Raw genomic sequence first — 27,432 nt, 5'->3', positions numbered from 1 at the left:
CTTATTCTGATCATGTATCAAACCTATTTTCATAGATGTGGCAATTACTTGATAGTTAAAATTGGCAGGATCATACTATTTCTCCAATCAAACATATGTCAATTGTGGCCATTTCTGTATTTTTGAATTCTTTTCTTTAATCCTTTTTTTTAATGAGGTAGTCCAAGGGGCTTCTCTGAAGAATTTTCCCATTAGATCTAGCTTCCATGGTTCCTTTGAACTTTAGATCCTCCTTGGACCTTGAGAAAAATATTGTATTGCTTTTGAGCACCTCCTAGAGCAAAGAAGTCTCGTCATGAGACTCCGACTTGAGTTTCCCATCAATCTTTTCTGTGCCTTGAATACCTGCTAGCTACCTAAGCTGTAGAGCTATGACCTAAGTTTCCCATCAGTCTTTTATATATTTTGAGCGTTCTCCAGCTACGGTTTTCTTGGTCGTTTTCCCTGGCCATCAGCTGGCTGTTGAGAGAGTAAAAAATTCTGGCTGTTGAGAGAGTATTTTGAGTCTAGGTTATGTATATGCTCATTCTCATTTGTGAACTAATTCAATGAGAACAGGTACTTGTACCAAGAAAAGGGCACCAGAGATCCTGACGATTAGAGGCTTTGCCTATCAAAATTACATGATCCACAGCGTTGTCACGAGTTTCCACCTGAAAGCAAGAAACTCTGAAGTCTGAACCTAGGTCTGTTCTGAATGCAGTGGGAACTCCTCTGGACCACTCTTGCATGTTAACATGCTACTGTTACTCGAGGTGAGAACATGGCATTGGAATTAATTGCGCAAAAGAAATGCATATCCCCCTCCCCAAGAATGCACAGGAGTTGTCTGCATTCATACCCAATTCTTGCATAAGAGTTTTCAACTTTCTGTAAACAGACTGCCAATGTTTTTATCCAGCTACATGGAAGAGAGCCCAGATTTTAACCAACTAGGCTCCCTGCTTCCGGTGATTGTGGTTGGCCTTCATGGCATTGCGCAAAGTGGAAATTCTTTTCTTTCTAGCCTGGCCTTCCTGATGGACATTGTTGCACTTCGGTACCCAAATCAAATCTGAACTTAGCTAGCATCCCTTGTGTAACTCTCTTTGAATTTGTGCCATAAAGATGACTATGATTCCTTTATACAAATATGGTTCTTATTTCTCCTGCATCTATACTTTTCCGCAAGTTTTCATTCTCTGTGGTTAATGAGGTTAAACTGAAGCAAGGTTTTCGTTCTTTTCGGCTTCTGGTGTTTATGAGTTACATCAGTTTTGTTTAGTTATCTTGCACTAGTTTATAGTACTTATGTCAAGGTTGAAAGCTAGCAGTGAAACTTTAATTTGAGCAACGCAGATGGGATCATGCTTGTTGACAATAGGTAGCATGAGCAATAGCATTCTTGTTAATCATCCAATTTAAACTTCAAAATAGAAACTTCGCCATGCTCATTCTGGTGCTGGGATCATATGAGGAGAAAGGAGACTTGAATGCAAGGAAAAATACCGTATCTCGAAGTTCTTAATGGAGAATGTATGTTACAACACTAAATCATCTTATGTGCTTTGTGACCGATAGGATGCTAAGACTAGCTTTATCCACACGTTCTTATAATGACCTGGATGCATTGCATATATATACGTGCAAACTGGTCCACATTTGTAAGCCGAACGCCAAAAGAACACTGTTTAATTTTTGAGGCATGCGGGATCATGCCTCCTGTAAAGGGGAAAGCTCGATGACGTGGATAAATTGAAGTGGGAACAAAGGAGTGCTTCTCATTCTCATCACCATCCATTCTGGTTGATACATGGTTGACATCCTTGTCTCCAGATTGGTACATCAATCTTGGGGTCGGGGATTGAACTGGCTTCCATGTTAGAGATAGTATTCACTACACCAAAAGTCATTGTGGGCTCACATCAAACAGGCATCATTTTGTTTGGTTTTTCCCATCGCATTTGTCTCGCAGACCTAACCGATGAATGGCTATGATCAGCTCAACAGCAATTTGCTCTTCTGAGCTTCAAAATTAACGGGCTAGCCTGATTTTTTACTTCACAAATTTAACATAATACAAGCACACCCACATTCTCGTTTTAGTTCTACGGCTAGATAGTTTATTTATGTAATTAGACTGCAGATTCAGGCACCAATAGAATCTCGAGCTTAAAAAAGAAGCAATAACAACAAATCAACTTAAGCATTCAGAGTCGCCAAACACCAATCGCCTTAAAATGAAGTCAATGAAGACTTTAATAAAGACTCTCCCTAGATCCTACTCTAGGAGGTTTGACAGTTCCCAAACCTTGACTTTGCCCATGGCTGCCAGACCCAAAAGTCGCACTACCAGACATAGATATTATAAGTTTCTCACTGCAACACCCAGCCAACTTCCAGGACGATTATTATTATAATACATGACCATATTATGTTACCTCCTTCTAAACATGTTAACATTGAGTACCCACATCTTACATCTCATGGATCAAGCAAGTTCTTGGTTCTTCTCAACCACCCTCACTTCCTTAGCTGATCTCAGGATAGCTGCCTGATGCATTAATCATAACATTGTCATCAACAACAAACATTTCACCACTAATGACATTAAAACTCGGAATGATGTGCTTTAAACCTAAGAGGGATACCTGCTTTTCAGTTATTTCCACGGCGAAGCCATCAACAATAGCCAAAGAAGATCTCTTCTTGTAAGTGTTTGGTTCTAGCAGCCTTTCTAGCAGCTGGTCGTGCTTGTTACTCAGATAAGCATCGAGCTCCGCCGAACCTTTTGTCAACCTATTGAGGTTTCATCACAAGAAACCCCCACAAAAAAAAAAGGAAGGAAAAAAAAAAAAAAAAAAACACCACAAAATATGAGAGGTTTTATTCATCAGGAATCAAGAAATCCAATCCACATACTGAAAAGAATATTCAAGTGCTGGTTGGATATGACAAACTGGTTCGCTCGCAGGCGCTCATACTCAGGATCAAAGTTCAAGAACACAAAATACACTTCGGCTTCTGGATTCTCCATTTTCGCCAGCAACTCGATCCCCTCCTCCTCTCACTCCTTGATGATCTCCCAATATCCACACACTATAACTGGGTTTTTCCTCTCATTGCCAAGTTACTATTTATACTACGAGGAGAGTGGTGGTGATGGCATGAAAGTCCATAGGTTGCTTGTTTGGTGGTCTTACTTCCTTTCATTATTATTTGTCCAGATTCTCTTGCTAATCAACTCATTGACCCGGTACTAGCTAGTATTAGTTTACATTTCCACCAGTACTTAGCATATCTTATATATATTTACAGGCAGTCAAGGGCATCTTGTGATGATACCATGCTTATGTCTCATTTTCACATAGATGGTTGTTTTAGTGGGTGGTGACTGGTTAGTGCTACAGGTTGTACAGCTTTAAATTAATATGGCCATTCCAGAGAATGCTTTTGTTTTGTGGGGTGCACGGTTAGAAGCTTTGGAGAGAAATTGCATGGAAATGGTCAAGGCTTTCAACAATTACGAAGCTGAGACTGGGATCCAAGTGGGATGACCTTAGAGGTGGAGGGACCGGATCCGGTTAGTTGGAAGGACGCGGCTTGGCATGACGAGGGACACGGCGAGTTGGTCATGGTTTGGGCCCGCTACGGTATTGAGATGCCCACATGTAGCCACCTGGAAGAGAGCCGATAGGTGGGGGACTGCTTCCCTCTTCGGGGTTGCATGCTCACTAATTACTTGGACTGGGTCAGGGTCCGTAGTACAAGGACCACATCCCAACTCCCTCCTCTCTGGCTTGAAAGGTTGTGGGTTTGGGTGGGGCCCCCCTTCTAAGACGTATTCCACAGGCCCTTGGTGGCCGGTAGCTGGCAACTTTGCTTGATTACTTAATCTGTATATGTTACCAGTCTTCGATTTCAATTAGCGTCTTATTTCTTGGGCAGTAATGCCATAAGGGCTTGTTTCTTGCATATGAAAAGAACCCATGCATTAGGACTTAGTGTAATTTATAAGATACATGGAAGGCCGTAAAATATGGAGTTGCCAACTAGCAATGTGTGGGTTCATTAGACTTTTCATGTTATTTTGTTTTACAAAGCAGATGCCGGTGTTTTAAGCGGCCTTGTTCTTGTTGTATTTTTAAGCTTTTATGACAGAAAAAATATATGAAGTGTATCTATCATCATCATTGCCATCATCATTATCATTATAATAATTATTTCTATAATTTTATCATCATCACTATCATCATTACCATAATCATCATCATCATTGATATTGTTAATTAATTAATTATATAATTTGTGCTTGTACTTGATGCGGAATAGCAAGTGATTAGGTCGTCCTACTTTAAGCTAGTTGAAAGGACACGATATTATCCCATTGAAAATCAGATAATTAGTAGATAATCATTTTCTAAAGAAGTTATATGAAAATTATCTGGATCAAACACTCAACAAGTGCCAACGGAAGGTTAGTTACCAAAACTTCCTCCAAATAAAGAAGCAATAACTGCTAGGGTATAGCCTAACATGTCCTCCTCAAAAATTTGTCTTAATTGATCATGAGTTGTTTATCTAATAATAGATTGTAAAATTTTTTGAATAAATAATGGATTGTGAAATTTAATTGCAATTCAATACACTGAAGAGATGTGAAAATAAAAAGACTATCAAACAGATTCCTTCAAATCGCTAGCTTGTTAGGATAGGATATGCTAATCCCTGCATTAAGCTATAGAAGGTACCATAGAAGATAACCATGAGAAATTTTCCCTGCTTTGAAGCACCATAGGTCTGCATTAAACCATAGAAGCTACCATAGGTCTGCAAAGAGCCCTAGCAGAGGGAACCACGGAAGGCATTCATGTTGTGGCCATTTGCTTTCTCACGTAACATCAAGAACCTACTTAATTTGGAGTCTTCAAACTGCATTGAAGCTTAAGCCATCTAGTTGATAGGTCAAGTCAGAGTTCTCTTCAGGTTATGCATCATAATTCTTACTTGAGTTCTAAAGATTTTATGTCTTTGAACAAGGACAATGAAAGATGAAATATAAATTGTCTCCAACGATCGAGTCAAAAGCTAACGACTGCATTATATATGGACCTAAGTCTAGCTGTCCATCAGGTACTATTCAGAGATCAATTCCATTGATTAATTTATGAAGTCTACCAACCCATCCGAGAGGAAATAAAAAATAAAATGCTTGTTATCATAGAACCGCTCTTTTTTCAATGCTCCACAACCTCAGTTTGGTGTGTTTACATAAATTATCCGCCTGACCGCAAGTCCTTCCTTTGGTGACATGTTTTTACCAACCCTTTTTCACTGAGATGGATGGAGTAACCTCAAGGTCCGTAGTCGATCTTTTGAACGAGAAATATTGAAGGTGGCTTCTTAAAATAAGAGTCTTGACGTAGTCCATCCATCGAAGGTGGCTTCTTAAAATAAGAGTCCTGACTCCTTTTTCTGGCCGACCCAGTTCATGTGAGTGTAATGCAGATTTCATTGATAGAAAGATGACGTGTTAAAGAAACTAAGCATTGGCCTCATCCGTCTTTATTCTTAAGAAAGAAAAGTTGCCATTTCTTCCATGCCTGCACCACTGGTAACATTAACATTATGCAACACCAATACGTTTTTTCTCGTTGGTCTCATGCCATGGGCCTGGTGAGAATATCACGGAATGTTTTGTTTACTTTGTCACCTTTGGCCTCGATACATCCGGGATTAGAGATGATCTTATAACATATGATAAACTACTATTCTTTCTCAGTGGCTCACGTCACCAGAATCCAGGCACAAATTTAGCCATGATTGGCTAAGTCATCCAACAACTTAAAAGATGTCTTTCCACCTAAGAAGCCGATAAGCTTTTAGAAGAGAAGTTGATATAAAAATCAGCTCCAAATCTCGTCAGGCTTGATATAAAGTCACCTCCAAAACTTGTCAAGTATGAAAACAAATATGAGAGACTAGCACATGGGTCCATTCAGACCAGGTCGGCAAAATACACGTGCATCCGGTCTCAAGTCAACCAAATCAAACCATGTGCATCATGAGATGCGGGAAAGATCCCATGAATAGGAGATGGAGCAATCATAGCCTCGTTACATTGAACAATGAGTGCTACACGACCTAACGCAGCCAAACCCACCGTCGTCCTTAAGATTGCGAAATATATTAGCTGGAGTACCGCTGCGTCGCATCAAAATCTTTTAAGTGCACTGCTTCACAAGAACTCCATGTCATGCACCATCTTGGAGGGGCGGTGTAAAGTTTGGCATATGGCTACAAAATGTCCAAAGTTGGCATTCGGCAACTCTGATGGATGTATCCATTAGGACATGGGGTCCGAGTTGTGAAAGAATGATGGTTCTTCTTTCATAATATCGATTGTTAGATCATATCTTGTATACATCTCAAAGCACTTCGAATTTTCTCATGCATCCATTTGCATAGATTCTGAAACAATTATTGCGCGACCTGATAATGGATTTGCAAGAAGGAGCGTGAACTCTTCTTTCACATGAAAGATATATTCTTTTGAGACGACTAGCCTGTGCCATCTACAAACAAGGCTATCAATCTAACCAGTTGGCTTCCTATCAAATCATTGTACTTTGTTGCAAGATTTTAAAAAATTGTCTAAAACAGATCAAATCGCATTGTTTGTAAGTAACTGAGGCAAGATTGATCCATTTCTGCTCGACCCAAAGGTGGACCGAGGCAAACTGCACCCTAACTAAGCAAACCACTCATAAGATATATCGGAGCTGCTCACAGTGGACCTATGGGTCAGAAGAATGTAAGAATTTAACTGAAGGAATGATTTTATTATGATCATGATGATGAGATAAGATAAAGCATATTTGATCAGGTGAATGAAATGCTTTGTCCACTCTCCTCCAAGAACTTCAGCGATAGATGCCATTGCACTACTTCTTACTACGAGGAAGGCTATAATTGTCCAAGCCATGCAAGAGCTTCTAATCCCCTCCACAGTGGAATGCGCATGTTGGCCTCGGGTGAATTTTTATTTAAATACAAACGAAAAGAAAAATTGTGCCATTTCAACTTATGTATGTTTTACAGACACTTAGCTCATAATTCATAAAACTAAATCTACTGTCTAAATAATAGAAGATTCTAAGAACCATTCTTGATATTTTTAGCTAATTGATTGTATGAAGTATTCTAGAAAAAACAATTCAAACAAGAAAAAAGTTTTATTGTCGAATTATACATAAACCTATGATTTATAAACAAAAATTCATCATTAATTTCGGGAAGACTATTTCTATCTATTGTTGATGATGATTCCTTTTTCTTCATCATCGTCATTATCATCTATTTTTCCTAAACTCCCATGCTCATTTTCTTTTTGTTTTTCTTGTAATTTAAGCAAAATGGTGGCAAAGCTACCATGCGTTTCATTCAACTAGTGAAACATAAGGACTAAAGAAGTGACCCAAAAGGCCAAGAAAACTCCCGTTCTCATTTAACATGAATGATGCATACATATTTAGTAGCGTTGCATTTTTTATGTTTCTTATATCTTTTCTAATTTTTAGCTATTCAACATTTTCTCGAGTTTTCTAGATTTTTTTTGGAGCATTATTAAACATTTTCTTCGAGTAGAATTGTTCCAAGACGCAGAACATGTAACTCAGCCTTCTCAGTGGAGAAGAGGCCTAGGCCTATATATGATGAGCCGAAACACCATCCAACTGGACGAATCTTTTGCTGGATGTGGTCCATTTATTTGGCCCATGACTTTAAAACCCCAAACGTATTCAGTTATATTCTGCCGCGCAATTATTACGAGGCCAAAGGCTGTCAAATTGCATCCGGTTTCTGTCAAGTCTGGCGTGAATATTAACGCAACAGGGTGGCATTATCAGTTCGCGCGCTTCCCAATCCACGATCGATTAGGGATTTCCTTGCTCGTCGGTTCTTTTCTTCCACAGCCTTCCCCACCCATGGCTTCCAGCCCTGCCTCTAAGCGTCGCCGGAAGGACCAGAGCGAGGAGAAGGCGGCCGAGGAGGCTCCAAGGACGGGCTCGTCGCCTGTTGTGGTCTTCGCCCATGGCGCCGGGGCTCCTTCCACTTCCGAATGGATGGTCAGGTGAGTACCAATTTCGTACGCCCAACCATTCTAAAACAACCCCCCAAAGTTCGCATCTTTGTTTGATTTCTTCGTATTCTTTTAGCTTGGGCAGCTTCAGTTTCGCAAGGAACCTAAAAGAACGTTTCTTTATGAAATTATTAGGGTTTTTGTAAGGGACTTCTCTCTGTGAAAGAGGGTTGTCTTGTATGAATTCCGTATTTCGGACTAATTTGTTTAGGAGTTTGGAGTCGGCTGAAGGCTGGGAAGCTGTGGCATGTGAGAGTGAAAAATTTTCACCTCATTTAGCTGGACTAGGTATCAGGATTTAACCACATTACGCAAATAAATCTGTTCTAGAGGTCGCTAATTGTCGTATTCAGATTAAGCTCGAGGAGTCCGTCCTCCATGACCACCATTAAAAGTATAGATTCTTCTCAGTGTTTCAAAAATGCATCTTTCGGACATGCTTCTCGATCGCACTTCCTTCAAGCTGGAGTGTAAATTTTGTGATGTGCAGATCGTAGGTCATGTATACCGACTATATCTTTGGGTGGATTTGTGAAAATTGATCTTCAAACTGGTCTTCTGGGGGAGCGAGGGTTATTTTGAGTGCTTCCACTTGTCTTGGCGGGAGACAAAGTTGAGATTGCTGCTTTAGTGGTTCTATGAAATGCAAGTTCTCCACTTTAGGGTAAGTTAGTCGAGCCATATAACTAAAAGTGAGCACTTCCAGCTGATCTGCACCTTGTAGGTTCACTTTTAAAGAATTAACCATGGCCTAAGTGACATTTAACCTCCATTGGTAAGATAACTGGATGGGTGTGCAATTTCTTTATCTATTTTTTCAAATCAAGCTTATACCTCAGATGAGATAAACTCTTTGGATGAGGTGTCTCCATGCTTAGCAAGTAGTTCATGGGGAATCCTTTAAGATTTGACATAGGTTCTATGAGATCACCATTGACCATTGTATCATTAAATAGTAATAATTAATATGGCAGTTTCTGTACCAGTCCATCTTACAAAGATCTTTGACTGCTATGCATTTCCAATGCTATAGGTAACTATTTTTCAGCCATAATTGGCTTTCTTCATTTTGCAGACCACTGTGTTCTCTTCTTTGTGTAGAAAGCCATAATATTGAATCATGTGTAACTTCTTTGTAATGCTTTCCATTTACAAGTACATTCTTCAAGTCTACTTGAAGTAGAGTCCATCCTTTATTGGTTGAGACATTGAGTGTAACTACAAGGATTGGAAATGATCTGTCCCAACTTTGAAATATTAAAATCTATGATTACAGGTATCGTGATAGGTACCTTATTGTAAATACTTGGAAGATTTGCCATAATAAGATCTTCAGAAGATTGCATGTTTGAACTTGATTTGTGCACCTGGGATATTGTTACATCTGTAAGCTTTGGTTTTGTCAACATTTCTACATTTTGATCTTCAGAAATAGTGAAATTATCATATCTGAATTTAAGCATAAGTTGGTTTACTTTTCTGCCCAATTGTCATTGATTTAAGTTAATGAATAATGGCTTTCTTTTGTTACAAGGCCTCCTCTCTTGGAGCACTCTTAAATGCAAGCATGATGATTAACGATTATCTATTTGATAAGAAATTCTTTGGTATAGACCTGAATGGGGAATTCTAGAACCACCCTATCTGAACTTATATACTAATTTTATTTGCACACTTGGCTTGGAAGCTACACAGTGCCATTCTAAAATGGAAAAATGTTCTTTACCTTTGCAGATGGAAGGAAATGTTAGATGAAGCATTGGATGCTGTAGAAGTAGTCACATTTGATTATCCATGTGAGTTGAATTATAGCAGAATCATTTGTTGTTCATTGTAAGACCGCATACTTTTTTTTTTTTTTTAAATAATGAGTTTACACTGGTGATTGGTTAGTTTACTTGACTTTCAACTCTCAAAATCATGTTTCTTCTGGATCAATGTTTTTTTCCCTCTTTTTTGGTTTGTGAGGTTTGAAAGGTACTTTAAGCACGCTACTTCATGGGTGAGGAGTGAAATTCATTTCTTAAGTGATTCAAAATCAGTAATAATAACTTCTTTTACAGAAGTTGCCACAGCAAGATAATCAGTTGGTTAACAAATGAGTGCTATGGATTTTCAGAAAACATGTTCTTTAAAATATTTGATGATGCTTTCAATGAAAAAAAAGAGATAGGGACTTGATAGGAAGGCATTATCTCACATATGATTGGCAAATGCCAACATAAGATAGATAGGTAAGGCATTTTAGCTGTTGATGGAACATGGCAAGTTAACCTAACAAATGCTAGACAGATATCTCTGGTGGAAAACGTAAAGCTCCCCCTCGAGCAGAAAAGTTAGTTGATCATCACTTGGGTGTTGTAAAAGATGCTGTCACAAAATATCCTGGGCATCCTCTTATTCTGGTGGGCAAATCAATGGGTTCAAGGTAATATTTGGTCTTAGTAAGCTTGTTTACTGCTCTAAATTTTTTACAGAAACATTCCCTTCTTTTCCATTTGAAAATGTTGTGAAGGTTCATGCTTATTTATGTTTTTGTGCAGAGTCAGCTGTATGGTTGCTGGTGCAGAATGTGTCAACGTTTCAGCAGTTATATGCTTGGGTTACCCCCTTAAGGTTTGCATGTTTTTTTCTCCAATTAATTTCACAGTGCTACTTATATCATGTAGGTTTTTAATTCAAACTCACTATTTTCATCAAATAATAGTCCCCTTATACTTTTGAATTTAACCCCCAGAAAATAACTATTTATGGTCCAGGAAATGGATGGATGAGAAATCCTTATCTCAGAAGTTACAAGATCTTTTAAATTTTTGAACATTTAAATCTATGAGTCTTACATCTTTAGCATAGTTTCTCATAATAATTTAAGATGCTGTTATTTATGGTCTGACATTATGGAACAAATAAAAAGCATTTCAGAAGTTGAAGATGTGGCTGATGTTGCTCTATCATTCCTTTTTTTCCCCCTCAAAAAATAAGTTAAGGATTTGATTCCCAAATACGCAGCATACTTGTCTGACCATTCAATTCTAAGATTTTTGGTCAAGCATGAAGATTGTTATTGCATTCATTCGATAGTGCATGGTAGGGTATGATGGGGCTTTGCTTTTCACTTAGAATCTGGATGAGTAATCACCAAAACTGTCAGATAACATGAGCTATATATATCTTTGAGATGTTAATGAACCCCTGCTCACACCTTGAAAAGCCACTTTCTACTGGTTACTCCTTTGTAAACATACATTATGCGAACCAAAGTAGTACATCTGATACAGATGCCTTTATCATGTGCGCACGCATGCAGATGCATTCATATCCACACTCACACCTCTTCTTGTGGACCAACATTGGTAATAATGACGAGAAAAAATGCTTTCATCTAGGATATGTCATACTCCATATGTTTTAGGCAATGTATAGACATGCATGTGAATCACATCTATGCATTTCTTATCACTAGAATCTTCTATGTAGTGACTTTAGAGATTCTGCCTGCTATAACTACATCAAGCTGATTTTTAAGGATCAATGCTTTATTTTCTGCATTTGACTTGATCTCCCAGTTACTCTTCTCCTTAAACTTGGCTTGTATTGGTTGGTTGGCAGGTTGCAATGAATGCTGCCAATTACTTCACCCTACATTTATTTTGTTTTTTCTTAAAATGATTTCTTTGATAAGTAATTCTGATTAAAAGTAATGTGCATTGATAATATTGTTCTTATTTACTCATTCAATTTACTAGATGAGCCTTGCGCGTTTGTCTTCCCACAAAAAATCTAATATACATCTACACCAGAAGCACTTCTGAAATGCTTATAGCTTTCATTGTTGCATTACAATTTAGGGCATGAATGGGGCAATACGTGATGAGACTTTGTTGCAGTTGAGGACTCCAACGTTTTTTGTACAGGTAATAATACATATACTGATGAACCCCTCCAATTAGAATCTATAGTCCTCACCTCCTTATGGAGAACTTATTCTACTTTGTTATTAAATTTTTAAGTGGATTACTCTTGCAGGGTAGTAAAGATGGCTTGTGTCCCCTGGATAAGCTTGCAACCACCTGTAAGAAGATGAAATGCATCAATGAGTTACATGTGATTGATGGTGGTGATCACTCTTTCAAGATTGGGAAAAAGTACCAAGAGTCCGCTGGATTGAGCCAGGGAGAAGCTGAAAGAAGAGCTGTCAAGGCAATTTCAGAGTTTGTCACAAAATGCATCTAATAAAGGTGATTAATGTTGCATCTATAAAATTATAGGTTAGTAAATCAAATACACGGTGTCTTGTCTGTTTCCTTATATAGGCATCGTAAAACTTCTTGTAAGTTTTGATATCAGGAACAACCAAAGTATGGCCTATATTTGTTGAAAATGTTGTTAAACTGCTACTTCAGTTTTGTGAAGCTGCGTATCAAAAGGCTGGACATCATATATATGAAGCTCTGGATCATGGTGAAGATAATGCTTGAACATAAAGCATGACACATTATCATTGACAAAGCTAACTTAATCATCAGTCTTCGCCATAAAATACAATCTAGTGTCAAATTGGGAACTTGTCTGACCGTTTTATGATCTGCACCGTAATTTGCGCTCAGTCATTTGCTGCATTTGTTTCGAAGAAATACACATGTTCTATAGGTTTCTACATGTTCGTCTGAGGGCCTCACAGGTGTTTGCTTTGTGAGTATTGAGGCTCTTTTTCCCCTTTGAGTAGCACTGTAGGTTGTCCTTTCTCCAAGACCCTTCTAGTGGGTTGCTGAATCAGGGGATTTATCTCGCGTTGACTGGCACGGACATCGCTTTTCTAAGTTTTCTTTATTAGTTTCTTCTATGCTACATTTTAGCAATTAAGCATATAATTAGTCTCAGAAGTGGACCCATAGCAAAGTTGCATAGGTATTATAGCTGCCATTTAGATACGATATTCTAGGAGCTATAGCCTAATGAATTGGCTCTGTCAATCATTGGTCATCAAAATAGATACTCTAGATTTCATAGAAAATCTACAACTATGTCAGCATCTCACAGCAGCATATCTCAATTTATCAAAGCCAGATACTTTAATTGAATCTATTAAAATTCTCAATAATGCTAAAAACAGAAGGGAAAACAAGGTAGGTAAGAATATCTTCCAGTCGGTCGGGCAATCATAAAAATATGAAGAACCGATGCCACCTCACGAAAAGCAAAACTGATCGAGACTTGCACTCTAAGATCGGCAGCCAACCAGAACATCCTTGTATGTTGTGGGAGTGGGAACTGGCACAGGAGCTAACACACACCTCACTTCCTCACTCGAAGTCCTCCTCCTACCGTCTTCAGACATTTGTCTGACTTCCTCGTTCTGCTTTCTTCTCCCGCTGTCTACAGACACTGCTCTCACTTCCTCACCTGTCTTCCTTCTACTATTTTCCAAGATAAGGGGAACCTGACCCTCCCTCTCCCTCCCGAATCTCTCCTGTGCCCCACCGCGAAGCTTTTCGAGCCCCATCCTATCCATTTGCTGCATCTTGAAAACCTTCACCAAATTCAGCAGCCCCCCAGTCGCAAACAGCAAGCTTCCAGATAGACACAACCAAACCCAACTCCTCCCCTGCATGGAAGTATATAAACAAAAGGTGCCATTAAGCTGACAGTAATCTTATAGCCAACAAATTTTTGATTTGATAGGTACTTTGGCCATCTTGGCGTGCTCTTTGTTAGGAACTCATCTGGCTTCCCAAAAAGCTAATGTATTCAATGTGACAGCGATCAGAATAAAACGGATCCAATATATGGACTCCATAGAAAACTCACCAGAATCTTTAAGCTGGTATGGATCGAGGGTAGATATCATTCCTATTGACAACACCACCCACCAAGAACAGCAAACTTCCCATGAAGAAGGGAACCTGGACGCTCTTTTGCAGGATCTGGATACGGCCATCAGATCTCTCGTAGATCTGGCACAGATTGTGGATCGAACCGAGGGCCCAGAACACGGGCCCTGCGATCAGCGTGTTCAAAGCATGCTTTTCTAGCCTGTAACCATATCCTCTCTCTGCCTGCAATATCCATCACAGTATAACAAGTTACCATTGTTTCGTTTGAATTACAGTGTTCTTCAGTCAACTAAAATTGATGACCTAAGTGCCTCCAATGGTTCCGGAGATTGAACACAAACCTGTATGAGAAAGAAGAGAACACCTATGAAGGTGAGGATGGATCCCAAAATGTTCACCAGAGGGACGGCGAACTCCACTAGAGCTAACTGCACATCGAACTCCATTAGCGCGAACCAGTAGTCGATTCCGGCCATGTGGGCGACGAGATCGTGGCAGTTCACCAAGGTGAACAAAGCTAGTCCAATGAGGACAACTACAAGCCCTGACTTGGCACGGAGTGGCGTCGGGGCGAGCTGTGCCACGAAGCCGCCGATGAGGAGGATGGCGGCGAAGAGGTAGAGGCCGGCGTTGATGTACTCCCACCGGTTTCTGGCCCGGCGGGGGCCGTATGTCCGGCTCTCTCGAGCCGTGGCGAGCTTCACCATGCTTGGAATCAGCTGGCTGAAACCTTGGGGTTTGGCCGAAGATACTTTTTCTTTAGCGCAACTTTGGGTGGGAGAGATGGAGAAGGTGGGTAGAGGAGAGAGAGGAAGGCGTGGCCCATAGAGCGGGCATTTGGGCAGAGAAGTGGCCGGAGGTCGCTACGTGGCTTCATGCATGGGCTCCTACAGTCTGGTAAATGAGCAGCTTAATTTGCTATTCGGTCTGTAACAGAATCATCATCTTCAGTGGCCAATGGAAGGATATAATTTCTCATACATCAATCATAGACTTCATCGACCAGTTCCTGTTCCTGCTCGAATGATTGATTTACTGGACTGACCAAAGAAAAAGAGTTAACGGCAGGTGTCTGGACTATGGGCACATTACTTCTGTTTGTTCCAATCACAACCATCACAATATAAAATTAAAAACGTCGATAGGATTCTACCTGCATGTAATATGTTCAATTTTCATCCTCTCAGCTTGTTCTTTTTTTGGTTGTATCCTCTCTCTCTCTCTCTCTCTCTCTGTATTTGGCTGATATCCGGGTGAAGGGAGGATTGAACCCAGATATGACTGCAATCAACTGTTTTTTTTTTTTTTGACCAGGACTGCAATCAACTTTAAACTCAACAGTTGGCATCCTCATTGCATCCCTTTATCTAATGTCATATCCATCCTCTTCTCGACCTTTGGGCAAATAAACTTGTCAAAACATCTATCTTATGCAATTCCACCTAGCTGGTTAATTACCCATCGATGAATTATTGGAAATGACCCAAATTGTCAAAAACAGGACAACCGATCTTCCTTAACAAAACGAAGAATTCAAATTTAAGCTCAAGGTTTGTTCATTTCAGAGATGATCTTCAGATCCTGTCCTACATGAAGCCAAAAGGTTTTTGTCATCAAGTTTTGAAACTGTCTACGATACCCTTCTGCAAAGGCAAGATCTTCATTGGACGTCATGCTATTAGTAGTGAACAACATAGAATTTACTTCAAGGATTAAATATATCGATTAAAATAGGTCTTCAAATGTTCATTCCTAATTCTACATAGCTTCCGATTAGTATGATCATTTTAATAGCCTTTCTTTGGTGCACCAACGTCTTTATGGCTTGTCACTTTGTTATCAAACATCTACCTTTATCCGTTAACCAAGCAGATATGAATGCGTGCAACACCAAACTCTGAGCTAGATTAAACATTACAGATTCTTGCATACTAATTTACCATGTGAAGAGGGCATACCACAGAGATGTTTATACATAGTCAAATGCATGCAGTGAAGATACTTAATTTGCACACGGGGAAGATCCTTAGCATGCGTATCCTTGGTAGGAGAAGTGGCATATCATAGAGTTTCAGTGGCAGGGGAATCTTATTCTTCATATTATAATGCTATGACCACTTTCGTCTTCGCTACCTGTTGGTGCAAAATATAATAAATGAAGCAAAAACATAATAGAAAATAAGAAATTTTCTTCGAGATGACGATATTATTTAAGTTGAGTCATGGAAATCTTGCTTTTTTAAAGGAGATTCAAATCCTCCACGTTGACAAAACCCACGATTCCATATAGCAAACCTCTTTGATGTGTCCACTTTAATTAGGACTGGATCATCATATAGCTCAGGACTAACTCTGCATAAGTGGTTGAGCCCAAAGCTCCATAAAGAGAACATTTTTATTTAGCTAAAGAACTCTTAAATCTTGTTTGTAAGTGGAATGAGGATGACCTGTATGATATGTTATGTATGTTAAAATTAAGCTAACGGTGAGCAATCTTTTTTATAGACTTATGGAGCCCTCCCAAATTAATATGATCCATTATTAGCCAAAATAATGAACTAGTAGAGAGAGAGAATGATATTTTTTTTTAATACTATAAAACATAAGAATAATTAGGCCTTTAACATATGAGAAGTGAGAAGCAGAAGAGTGTGAATTAAATATTTCATTACAAAGAGAATAGAAGTGATTGACTCCATTAGTACATGAGTAATGATGTCCGAACAAGAAACTTCCCTCCATTTACATTCCTCCCACTGTTTCAAAGTTTATTAAAAATTATTTTTATTTTAATAATAAAATGCACCAACACTTCTTTCCCTTCTGCAATCCAACAGAGAAACCAAAAACACCAAGTCATTGAAAGCAATCACCAATATTACATGAGAACATATATTTTAGAATTTGCTAGACACTAGTACCTTCTTGCTCCAAATATCATCCTCACTCTCGTCGCTGCCGCTGTCATCCTTGTTCTTGGTCTTGCTCTTGCTCTTCTTCTTCTCCTTTTTCTTCTTCTTCCTCTCAATTTTATGCACAGATTTCGTGGGCTTCACTGGTTCCATGTTAATGGTATCTATTGTCTTCCCTGTAGTAGCGGACTGTACATGTGAGGACGACACGTGAGCTAGATTTCCTTTAATCTTCACTACCGGTACTCGCGTAGTATCTGTCTCATGGTGTTTTGGAGTGGTTGTGTGCTCATCACATTGGCAGTTTGCCACCGGGAGGGATTCTTGGTTAGGCTTCTCTGGTTGGTTGGAAGCCATGCATTCGTGACAGAGGCAACAATGGATAAAGGGCTTGTTTTGCTCCTTGGATCGCCTCAACCTATGTCGGTAGCTTTATGACAATGGGAGGTATTGCAATTATTCCGACTTCGCGTCTTAGTGGATGGCCAAGCATCACAATATTCTGCTTCTCCATTCACGAGTGCTCCTTTTTATCAGTCTTTACATCATATTATTCCCTCCTTCAGCTTCTTGACTAAATTTCATCAGTCTTCTCTATTATCCGAACCTCAAGTTAAAAAAAATCTACAGAGAAACCTTTCTAGCTTGGTTATGAGACATGACTAGCTGTAGATATATATGGGATGCTGGTCGCAAAAATATGAAGGCTTTCTTGCAAATGGCTTGCGTCTCAGCCAATCACACTGCGTCGTGTGAGGATCGCATCAAAAGTACTGTCATGATTTGCCACCTTGTACGGCGCGCAGTAACCAGAGCATGTGATTCACGGGCATTGGATGCCCCTGGACACAATCCATGGTGCATCTAACATTTACAGTTGCACTTTGATCCATGCCAAATAACTAACTAATCAAAGTATAACCGAATGAGTCCAACTACGGAGACTAGCGATGGTATCTCTTCGCGTCAGGTAGACATGTCTTGGAGAGCAAGCGCCAGCACAAGCATGGAAGCCTTAAATGGAAGTAATAACATTTGCATAGATTTTTTTTTTTTTTTTTTTTTAAAAAGATGCATGTCCTGCTTTTGTGATTGGATTGGTTTACAACACTTTTGGATCTGATATGTTTATATACGTTTTTATTTCAGAATTGGTCCATCGTTAAGCTTGTGGATCTGATCCAATTAATAATTTGTCCCATCCAATCTAGTCCTCTTGTCCTCTCCATCTCTCGAATGGGAGCTCGCGGATGTCTCCGATCCCGAATGAAACCAATCCATTTCCATCGACATCCTGAAGCCCCCTTTCCAATTCCTCTCCAATCCTCGACGCTAACGAGGAATCATGCCATGGAGGTCCTCAGCGCTGCAGGCCTGACACCAGTCTCGATCCACGTAACCAGCGTGTCTTCGGAAATGAGAGCGGAACCCAGAAAGTCCTTCCCGTTTAGACTCACAAAGCGTTCCACCTCCGATGCCCACCCACCGGCCTTGCCGGAGCTTTTCTCCAGGGGTTTTCGCCGCTCTCTCCTCGGCATTGAGCGCCGGTGGCCTGGCCAAGGCCCTAACCTACGAGGAAGCTTTGGGCCCGAAGACCCGCTGGTTCTGTCACAGATCTTGCAGAGGGACCCTGGAGAGCAAAAACCACATTGTTCATTCTTGACAGGTAAGATAACAAACTTGCTTGCTGTTCGGTTTCAAGTGATTCAGTTCTCATTTTCACAATTCAAGAATGCTGTCGTTGACTTTTTATATAGGATTCTATTATTTTAAATTGTTAATGTTAAGGAGTTAAAATTCTTGTTTCTGTGCGACTGGAACGGTCTTCAAAGAAAATGTGATTGGTCTCTTTTGTAGTTTTGTGATCATCCAGACACGAGTTTTTAGAGTAATTCCCCTATGATGGTTACAATTGCCCACTAGATTGTAACATAATCATCGGACGCCCGACTAAAGAAAGAGGTGCATTTCTTTATGCATAAGAATCCTCACATGATACTCTGCACTAGTTTGAAACTTCCTCAATGCTCCTCCCTTGTACACCTAGCATTTGAGGAAATAATATATGCCTTCTATTGGATAATAGATGATCGGCAAGGCTCTTCTACCAGCACCTACAACTGCGAATGTTAGTCCACCAGCACCAGTAGAGGGAAATCCAGATATTATTTCTACGTCTCCTGTTCCAGTTCAGAAAGGCTGGTGCTTTTCCAGAAACAAAGGTGAGCATCAACTGAAATTCCCTCGACTGTCAACTCAAGTTCCCACAGCAGAAGTTAGGGGAAAATCACTTCCCGTAATGCCGAGGCCTCTTTCACCTTACCCATATGTAAATCTCAATCCTTACATGTTCATTAATTTCCCTGCACACTCAGTCATACTTATAATCCAAAATATTCAACCGAAAAGATGTTTAATCCATCTTCATGTAAGATGTACCGGACAAGATTATATTTGATGATATGAGAATGAAAATTAGATAAACCTAATTCACTCATGGAGGGTGAACAACATCTAAATAACCACTCAGAGAATGTGAAGTCGGAATTATGAAGAAAAAGGAATGAAGCAAAGGATTGGGACTGAAATTGCCAGGCATCTTACGGTCCTACTTCTTTATAATTCCTTTGAAATTCATGCAACATAGGGAGAGAGAGAAATTTGAATCATCTAGTGGTGATTGGAGTCGGTATGTGTGCATGATTGCATAGTCCAGAACATGGAGAAATGTTGCCAGCTTTCTGATTATTTACTCAGAAATAGTTCACTGGTTAATTGGTTGGCATTATGACTCACATTTTCTACTTCTCTTTTGTCTGTGCGGTATCCAGATTTTAAACCTCCATCTTCACCACCGTAGTGGGTGGACTGCATGGTGTGGAATTCATCATCCTCTTGTGTCTTGCATTTGCATTGCTGAGCTCAATGACATTCAGCAAGCATACCGGAGCAAAGAAGAGGTTTGCAGAAATTCTGATGCTCTCAAGTCCGATGGCTTCTCAAACTTTCAACAATTACAAAGTCTCCTGGCATTGGAATAAATCCTAACATTCTTACATGTATCCATTTTTTATCTATTAGTCTGCACTAATACTGTCCATTTCTTCCCATTTTTGGTTGATGTAAGGTCGAGACTAGTGACAAGAAAGCTCAAGAATGTGCTTGTAATTGCTTTGCTGGTTTACTTTGTAATTAACGATTTAATTCATTAGATATTTCTTTGGAAAATTGATCAAATCTCAGTTAAAACTATTACAATGTATTGCAAGTCTTGGGTTCCATATTTATCACTGAATTGGATGCCCTCTTCAACTTCGAGAAAATTATGGGGTTAATGTTTCAGCTGAAGCCCGCAATGTGGATGAAACATTTGGAGAAGAGTAATGCAAGAATTCAAAAACAAAGGTAGAAAAGTAAAACCCTTCCACTGCCATTGAGAGGTGGCTTCATTGATCTGCAATTCATGAGCATCTCCTAAGCAGGTTAAAACTACTCAATACGAGAACTTGAGAAGAAAAAGAAAATCCTGTCTGAATGACTAAGTAGTCCTTAGATAACCAGGAAACTAGAGAACATGGAGAAAAATTCCTTGATCGTTCGAGTTTCTTTGTCTGCACTTGCTGTAACATTGTTATCAGACCATGCCCTGTGCATTCAATTCTCACCTCTCCAAGTATATTTTTATATATTAAAAAAAAGAATCCACTCAACTATCGATTTTGTAGGAAAAGATTGGATTCTATTTTTTGTAACATTTTAAAAGAACTCTTGACAATTTGCTTTTGGATCTAAATATGAAAGAATACACACATATGTAAGGAATGCTTGGCCCACATTAACTAGACAGCCAAGACACGCATTTTCAAATATATGAAACATATTTGTTTATTGCCATCTTATACATTAGATCTGGAATTAAAATTATTCAGAATCTTTCTTGTAAAATTGATAATTAGATGAAAATTTTTAATGATAATTAAATATTTGCGCGTTACGACACCTAAATTTCTAAGAATCCGCCAAGCTAGCGTGCAACACGCGGCTCAGCCTTTGTAGTTCGGACGAACCAGACCGGTGAGCTTGTAACTGCGTTACTGTGGATACCGATAGCGCTGTCCTACGAGGAAACAGCATTCGGGTTGAGGCCAAACCCAAGCGGCACTATCAGTATTACGCCGCCTTTAGGAGAAGTAAAATAACAATTTATAAGAAAAGGGGAAGAGGAAACCCTGCGTCCCACCTCCATCCCCTTCTTCCTCTCCTCTTTTCTCGAAGCAGCGAGGACCGCCGTTACCCGGCGAGAAGAGCAACGCCGTGGACCTCGCCGGAAAACGACGATGAGGAGAAGGGTGGAGAGGTGGGGATCAAAGGAGGCACCGCCCCGTTGGCGGACTCCCGCCGTGGCCGGAAATGCATGAAGACGAAGGCGGAGGAGTAGAGCTCCCACGAGATGCCGAAAGACTTTTGCCGCATTCGCGAGAGGCACAAGAAGAAGGGCGGAGGGATAGGGATTGAAAACCCTCTATGTCGCCAAGGACTCCATTACTCCCTTCGGACGGCGTCACCCGACGTGTATTCATGCTTGTAAACCACATGGTTGTGGAGGAAGCAGTCCGCTTTCTGGAGTTCGGGCTAATTCCGGATTATTCTGGAGGAACAAACGTGGGCAAAGAGTGAGATCGAATTGCTACTTGTGGTTTAACAACTTTCCCCATCTTCTTCATTTTCTTTATCTCTCTATTCTCATAGACTGACTCTTTATTCTGATTGGTTTGGATTATGACTTCTTTTTTGGTTTAACATGATCGTACTTCCAATTATTTACATTTATTTGCAAGATTCATAATTGACTGGTTGCTTGAATCTAAAGCGCATTGGTTTTACTCTTACGTTGTGTTTATTGTACTTGTATTACCGACAAGTTTGTGATTTGTGATTTTACATCAGAAAATAATTTCACCTTAATTGTTTGAGATGATACTAGGAATCTATAAATTGAGGAATGGTCCCGCATTGGATAGGTTAGGATTATAGTTAACCTAGTATACTCATGGGCTTATCCACCCACTAGCTTAAGTTTTGGCTCGGATACTTTATCATGGTATAACTCCTCGTCTTTGAGTTATGTTCCTCCCCCTCTATACGTAGAAGGGCCATTGAGGAATGCTCCCACAATGGATAGGTTTGGGACTATAATTGGTTTTATGCACTCACGTATCCATCCACCACCTAAACATGTGTATTAGGTAAGGAAAAGTGATTGAAGCTCTAGTAAGGAGAGATGCTAGAATTTGTGTTTTAGAGTCTAGGAGAAGACTTGAGCTTATATATGTAGGTTTTGAAATAAGACTTGGAAAAGTATGAAATAACGTATTGTTGCTGTTTATACGAGCGATTGGGAAATATAAATCCACTTGGCTGGCCCCAAATAGTTGTAGCAAGGCTTAAGGATGAATTGATAATGGTTATATTAGATGTATTGATTGTAGTAGAATATCATGCACGTTGTGATGTCAACTCTTAACTACAGCTACCTTCTCTACCTTTTGTTAGTATGGTTTTTGTCTCATAAGGATTGAGCTTGATGAATATCTGTTCCATCTGATAACTTGTGATGCAGAACTGTAAACTCACTGGTAGGCATCTCCACCTACAATTTCTGATACCTCAGATAACATGTTCTCTACTTAATTGGATGTTTTAAGGTAATTTGCATATTTAGTTATTAGCATCTTTTAATTCCTGATTTATTATCAGACAAATGCCAGAAAAAAGCTAAAAAAAGAATTTTGTGTGTGTGTGTGTGTGTGTGAGAGAGAGAGAGAGAGAGAGAGAGTAGCTATCCACTCCATTGATGGCACATAAACAATAATCAAGCGTATTCTTTGGTTTCTTGGAATGCACATTGAGCTTGGACTTCTTGTCTGGACCTATCAAAATTTGGTGTTAGAAACTGTTTTTCAGCCTTTTGGCTCATAATACATGTCATTGAGATGAAGGCAATTTCCAATGTAATATTTTGCCTTCCTTTCTAGTTTGGCTAGTCTTCTTCCATGTTTAGAGAAACGCATGATTGTTCCTTTATTTGCACATGCTTTAAGTGCAGATTGAATATGCTTCCTTATGAAGCATTGATTCTTTAGGATTGATGTCTAGTTTTTCTCTTGCTGAAGGTTGCTTTGTTATGGCATTTAGGACCAACTGTTTGAGGGCTGATGCTAAAGTGAGAGCACTTAAACTTTTGACTAATCTTATTTAAAGTCCAAAATCAACCTCCATAGGTATGGGGCGAGCCTTGTTAGCTAAGATCAGGGTCTGCGTCGTTTTTCTTGTCGATCCAACCAGACAACCATAGCCTCCTCCTATGGTGTGAGGGCTTGATTTTGTACCCTACTTTTCTATCCTGTGCCACTTAAATCTCACAAATGGTACCAATCCATCTTTTCAAGAGAGAGTAAATATATCTGGTTTTCTTATTTTTTTTAGTTATTGATTGATGGCCTATTCTTGCACACTGGAATGTACTCAATTTGCTTTTCTTTTATTTTTGACCATGGTGCTTTTGGATTATCAAAATAATTGTAGTTTAGGTCGTACAATAGTAGTGGTTGCAGTAAGTTTGGAAACTGAGTTTAGCCCTTTTTTTTTTGAGAAAACTGTCAACTGGCTACTATGTGTGTATTAAATTGATGATGGGGGCTATAGGATTTCTACATCTTCATGATCAACAAATATAAGCTTTGCCTAGTGCATGGAGATTGCTTCTTTTATCTTTATGAAGAGTTAGAGGTTCCCAACTTTGAATGATTACGGAATAGTGAAAGAACAGAAAATCACTTGTCCATCTTATTAAGATTTCTTACGAAGTGCCCTAGCCATCTCCATGTAGCTCATGTAATTTGTTCGAATGTGCTACACATTACGGAAGCACATGCATGTACTTTCATGCATACATAAAAGGACATAAATTATTTTTTCAGTTTTCAAGCTTCTTTTCATGAACCTCCTGCAGTTGTGTTGCAAATTTTGCTCCATCCTTTTCCAAATCCACTTTGTTGGTTTCTGTGTGAGCTTCCTTGCCTTTTCTGTACATGCAGTATAGTACCAGTTGAAGGAGGGCAATGGGGCTGCCCAAGAGATTAGGTGTCTGTACCAAAAAAATTTCAAGTTTAGTTGATATGGAAAACTTGATTTCTTATATCAAGGTATCATGGTTTTAGCTTGCCAACCGCAAGGAAAAGATCCCTTCCTAGCAATCCATATGCCATCCATAGACAACTGGCGATGAAGGAGAAGAATGATAGGTAGAAGGGCATGAACTCCACGCTCTTGGTCTTTATGACTTGCTTCTGCAATTTAAAGTTGCAAGTTGTGCTTAGATGACACTTGTGTTTCGAGTTATGTAATTCTACCTGGATCTACATGAATTAGAGCAAAGATAATAATATAAGATAGAAGGTATTAAAGGGATGCATTGGCCTAAAATGCACATTCTTTTACATTTTCCACATAAATGTAAGAAAATCATTATAGTGTGCAGCATGCAACCTCCTGAGATATCATGTTGATGCGTAAATCCTGACTCCCTAATTAACTGTTCAAATATTACTCAGTAATTAATTTATGCACTTCACCACAAAAAATCATAAAAAGCTAAAATTATTCAAATTTGACTTGGTCCATCCTTATTAAGAGATTTTATAGCTAATTCAAAGTGATATCTGTTGAGAATGGTAAGCAGCATCGGTCCACATGGAAGATTTTAGTGATTTCTTGCTTGTCATGCATGCTTACATCTTGGCTGAGACAAACCTACGGCTACCATCAAAGTGAAAGATCCATGGAAAGGAACTAGTGATGTAAAAATTACCGAGATAGAAACAACTCTAATTACATTTTCAAAATACTAGACCCTAAAAGATGCTGCCTTTGTTTTCAGTAGACTTCACCATTCCAGCTGGTCATCTGAACAGTAGTGAGCAATCAAGAAGATGAGCGAATTTAGATCTGTAAAATTTAGCAAAAGCAACCTACATAACTAAGTATATTTTGACATAAGAGGGTCATATATGGACAGTTTATGTGAATTCTTTTGTAAATCTTGTTCATATGGGTTGGGTTGATCAAAACAAGGAAAACATTCATTAAGCATTGGGGGAAAAAGCCTATGCACTTGAAGTCTTGAAATATGTGTAAGCGAGTTAGGGTGAAAAGTGAATAAAAGTATATGTGAAAGAGAACCCACCACAGCTACAAGTGGAGAACTGTACATGGATATGGAGGCCACCAATCCAATGCTTCCAACAAACACTTTCCGATGGTGGTGATCATGAAACACAAAGCTTGAGACGAATGCAGTCACAGTGAATAATACTAGCACTGGCAGTGCCACCAACGAAACAAATTTCTGCACCATTTGATAACAAGCACTCAATGTGTTCATGCTGTCATTTTAAAAGAAACATAGGCCTACATTGTTTTAAGTGTACGTTATATCTCATGCTAACACTAATGAATAGATACAGCAGCACTGGAGGATATAATACTGTGGATGAGAAAGGAAAAAGAAGTGATGTTTAACAGAAATGTAATTAGTTATGCAGATGGTGAGTCAAGAGGAACTTGTGAACACCTATTCTCATCCGGCAAGAGAAATTTCTATCAAGGATGCTTTGCTATATTCACTCTTTATTTTATTACAGAAACAATTATACTCGAATAGCTAAAAAATAATGTGGACAATTTCTTGATTCCTTTGAAACGCATTTCATGCATCGTGGACAACATCTACGAACATGTATTAACAATTAGATATAGTTTGGTATTACTGTCTTGATACTGTTTGGAAGACAGTGCAAATATATGCCTCTCTTTTGCTCACATTTAATGCAATCTTTTCACAACTATATGCTAAATACCTGGTACATCATGGATCTGTTGTTTGTTAACCCACTAGTATATAATTTAAACTACAAGAAACAAGCATTGAAGTATATTCACATAAACTGTAAACACTAGAATATCTAATACATCAGCTAACTAATGTCAAATGTTTGGCTATATTGGGGTCTGCTTTGCTCTTTCATTTCTTTCTGGTATCAAGGATACATGAAAACATGTATAACAAACATCAAACAGGCATAAACAAATTACATACGAATAAGAACATGATAGAACAATGTCAAAGGAAGCAGAACTTACCTTTTGTTCTGGCACTGAAAACCATATATATATGAATATGAATGAGGTTTCCAGTGGTATCCCTAAGCCATTGATGGTGATAACAGGAAAGTTCTCCCATCCTTGGCTTACTATAGGCAGACCATACCAGGTATATAAGAGGCAATTCATTAAAGCAAGGATGTATGGGACGCATGAAAACTCTTCTGTGCTCCTCTTCCTTATCATCCTTTTAAAAGTTGGTCTGAAAAGAGAACATGAATGGTTTTCAGAAACAGTATCAAATTGTTATTTTTTGTGTTTTTAGGATTGTGAGATAAAACTGAGTACATGGGTGCTGCATATAGGAGCAGAGAAGCTGCATTCGCTGCAAAAGCATCCAGAGGTAAGCCATTAGAACATGCCATTGTTAAGTCTTTTAATCAACACCAAAATGAAAGAGAAAATACCCATTATTCCAACTGTTACACGTAAGGTGTCTCCCATTTTTTATGACTCGGAGGAGAATAGTTTGGAGGATACTTGTGTTGGAGATGAAAAGATTCTAGCAGCCTGCCCAGAGGGATGATTCAGCTGATGTTGTCTGCGATTGGTTTAGACAATGCAAGGAGTATTTATAATGGTTACAGCTAGAGTGTCCAACTTATTTTTCAGCATAGTGGACCGGTAAAATGGGAGTACTTGACTGTATTTTCTTGAGACAGGCACCAAATGGTTTTCTCATACCACTGGCGTCTCAATTGAGTTGGAATTCCACTTAGCAGCCTCACATGTAAACCGGAAGTACCTGACTGTATTTTCTTGACCTGGGCAGCAAATAGTTTGCTCATACCATCAGCGTCTAATCGGAGTTCCACCGAGTAGCCTATTCATTTCAAGTGGTTCCAACTTGTGTCGGCTTTTAGAGCAGACAAAAATATGGTGGAGTAGGCACGAAACATTATATGCTCCTTTTGTGTTTGGATTTTCTAGTGATTAAAAACCTGTTTACGTAAGACTTCCACTAACCAACTCCACTTGGAGAGTGTCCCCTACGAGAACCATGCAACCTTTTTATCCCTTGTAGAGACACTCTGTTCTTGGAAGACTGGATAAGGGATTTATTTGGTTGAAACCTATAATCTATTACAGTACTGTTTTTGTGGATCTAAGGAGAGTGATCGTGGATTTCAAAGGCAAGGCTGGGAATTTATTTGTTAGATTGATGATGGAGAAAACCGTTGGAAAAGAGAGATGATAGCAGAATTGTGTCTACCCTTTATTGTCCTCGTTACCATTAATGCCGATGTAACAACCAGCTCTGGTTACTTTATTTTATCAGGATTTTTATGCCTGATGTCCATCGTTTCTCAGCTGTAATTGTTTTACTTCATCTCACAAATGT

General features: G+C 39.2%; 3 protein-coding genes and 1 pseudogene across 4 annotated transcripts; 1 reads left to right on the top strand and 3 right to left on the bottom strand.

Annotated features, from left to right (window-relative positions):
- Window positions 1–1,604: 1,604 nt before the first annotated feature.
- On the bottom strand, window positions 1,605–3,120 carry LOC105048214 (subtilisin-like protease SBT2.5). 2 transcript variants are annotated; one of them, XM_019851776.3, is made up of 3 exons: window positions 2,964–3,090; window positions 2,631–2,778; window positions 1,605–2,533 (listed from the first exon to the last, which is right to left on the bottom strand). In XM_019851776.3, the coding sequence occupies exons 1-3, from the start codon at window positions 3,014–3,016 to the stop codon at window positions 2,471–2,473; spliced, it is 264 nt and encodes an 87-aa protein (XP_019707335.1). In that variant the 5' UTR covers window positions 3,017–3,090; the 3' UTR covers window positions 1,605–2,470. The 2 variants fall into 2 exon arrangements, with proteins under 2 accessions (XP_019707335.1, XP_010925753.1); XM_010927451.4 differs by having other exon boundaries at window positions 1,625–2,533; window positions 2,940–3,120.
- Window positions 3,121–7,858: 4,738 nt separating this feature from the next.
- On the top strand, window positions 7,859–12,570 carry LOC105048215 (uncharacterized). The gene is made up of 6 exons (XM_010927452.4): window positions 7,859–8,113; window positions 9,857–9,918; window positions 10,415–10,550; window positions 10,666–10,738; window positions 11,971–12,036; window positions 12,149–12,570. Exons 1-6 carry the CDS (start codon window positions 7,968–7,970, stop codon window positions 12,353–12,355), a joined length of 690 nt encoding a protein of 229 aa, XP_010925754.2. The 5' UTR covers window positions 7,859–7,967; the 3' UTR covers window positions 12,356–12,570.
- Window positions 12,571–12,704: 134 nt separating this feature from the next.
- LOC105048216 (uncharacterized) lies at window positions 12,705–15,176 on the bottom strand (annotated as a pseudogene).
- An 8,516-nt stretch (window positions 15,177–23,692) lies between these two features.
- LOC105048218 (bidirectional sugar transporter SWEET3b) lies at window positions 23,693–26,691 on the bottom strand. The gene is made up of 6 exons (XM_010927458.4): window positions 26,498–26,691; window positions 26,379–26,415; window positions 26,070–26,292; window positions 25,114–25,275; window positions 24,098–24,217; window positions 23,693–24,015 (listed from the first exon to the last, which is right to left on the bottom strand). Exons 1-6 carry the CDS (start codon window positions 26,532–26,534, stop codon window positions 23,845–23,847), a joined length of 750 nt encoding a protein of 249 aa, XP_010925760.1. The 5' UTR covers window positions 26,535–26,691; the 3' UTR covers window positions 23,693–23,844.
- Window positions 26,692–27,432: the final 741 nt, after the last annotated feature.

The sequence above is a fragment of the Elaeis guineensis genome, chromosome 7 (assembly GCF_000442705.2).
Source record: "Elaeis guineensis isolate ETL-2024a chromosome 7, EG11, whole genome shotgun sequence".
NCBI classification, from domain to species: Eukaryota; Viridiplantae; Streptophyta; class Magnoliopsida; order Arecales; family Arecaceae; genus Elaeis; species Elaeis guineensis.
This window is presented reverse-complemented; position numbering and strand designations above follow the sequence as displayed.

What these genes read in the sequence shown, in the direction of transcription:
- LOC105048214 (XM_010927451.4), bottom strand. Translation starts at nt 3,016, where the DNA reads ATGGAGAATCCAGAAGCCGAAGTGTATTTTGTGTTCTTGAACTTTGAT. An exon ending in GAGCGCCTGCGAGCGAACCA is followed by an intron (nt 2,779 to 2,939) that starts GTTTGTCATATC and finishes AAACCTCAATAG; the next exon opens with GTTGACAAAAGGTTCGGCGG. An exon ending in TGGAAATAACTGAAAAGCAG is followed by an intron (nt 2,534 to 2,630) that starts GTATCCCTCTTA and finishes TTAATGCATCAG; the next exon opens with GCAGCTATCCTGAGATCAGC.
- LOC105048215 (XM_010927452.4), top strand. Translation starts at nt 7,968, where the DNA reads ATGGCTTCCAGCCCTGCCTCTAAGCGTCGCCGGAAGGACCAGAGCGAG. An exon ending in ACTTCCGAATGGATGGTCAG is followed by an intron (nt 8,114 to 9,856) that starts GTGAGTACCAAT and finishes TTACCTTTGCAG; the next exon opens with ATGGAAGGAAATGTTAGATG. An exon ending in AGTCACATTTGATTATCCAT is followed by an intron (nt 9,919 to 10,414) that starts GTGAGTTGAATT and finishes AATGCTAGACAG; the next exon opens with ATATCTCTGGTGGAAAACGT.
- LOC105048218 (XM_010927458.4), bottom strand. Translation starts at nt 26,534, where the DNA reads ATGGGAGACACCTTACGTGTAACAGTTGGAATAATGG. An exon ending in TGTAACAGTTGGAATAATGG is followed by an intron (nt 26,416 to 26,497) that starts GTATTTTCTCTT and finishes ATGCTTTTGCAG; the next exon opens with CGAATGCAGCTTCTCTGCTC. An exon ending in GTTCTCCACTTGTAGCTGTG is followed by an intron (nt 24,218 to 25,113) that starts GTGGGTTCTCTT and finishes TTTAAATTGCAG; the next exon opens with AAGCAAGTCATAAAGACCAA.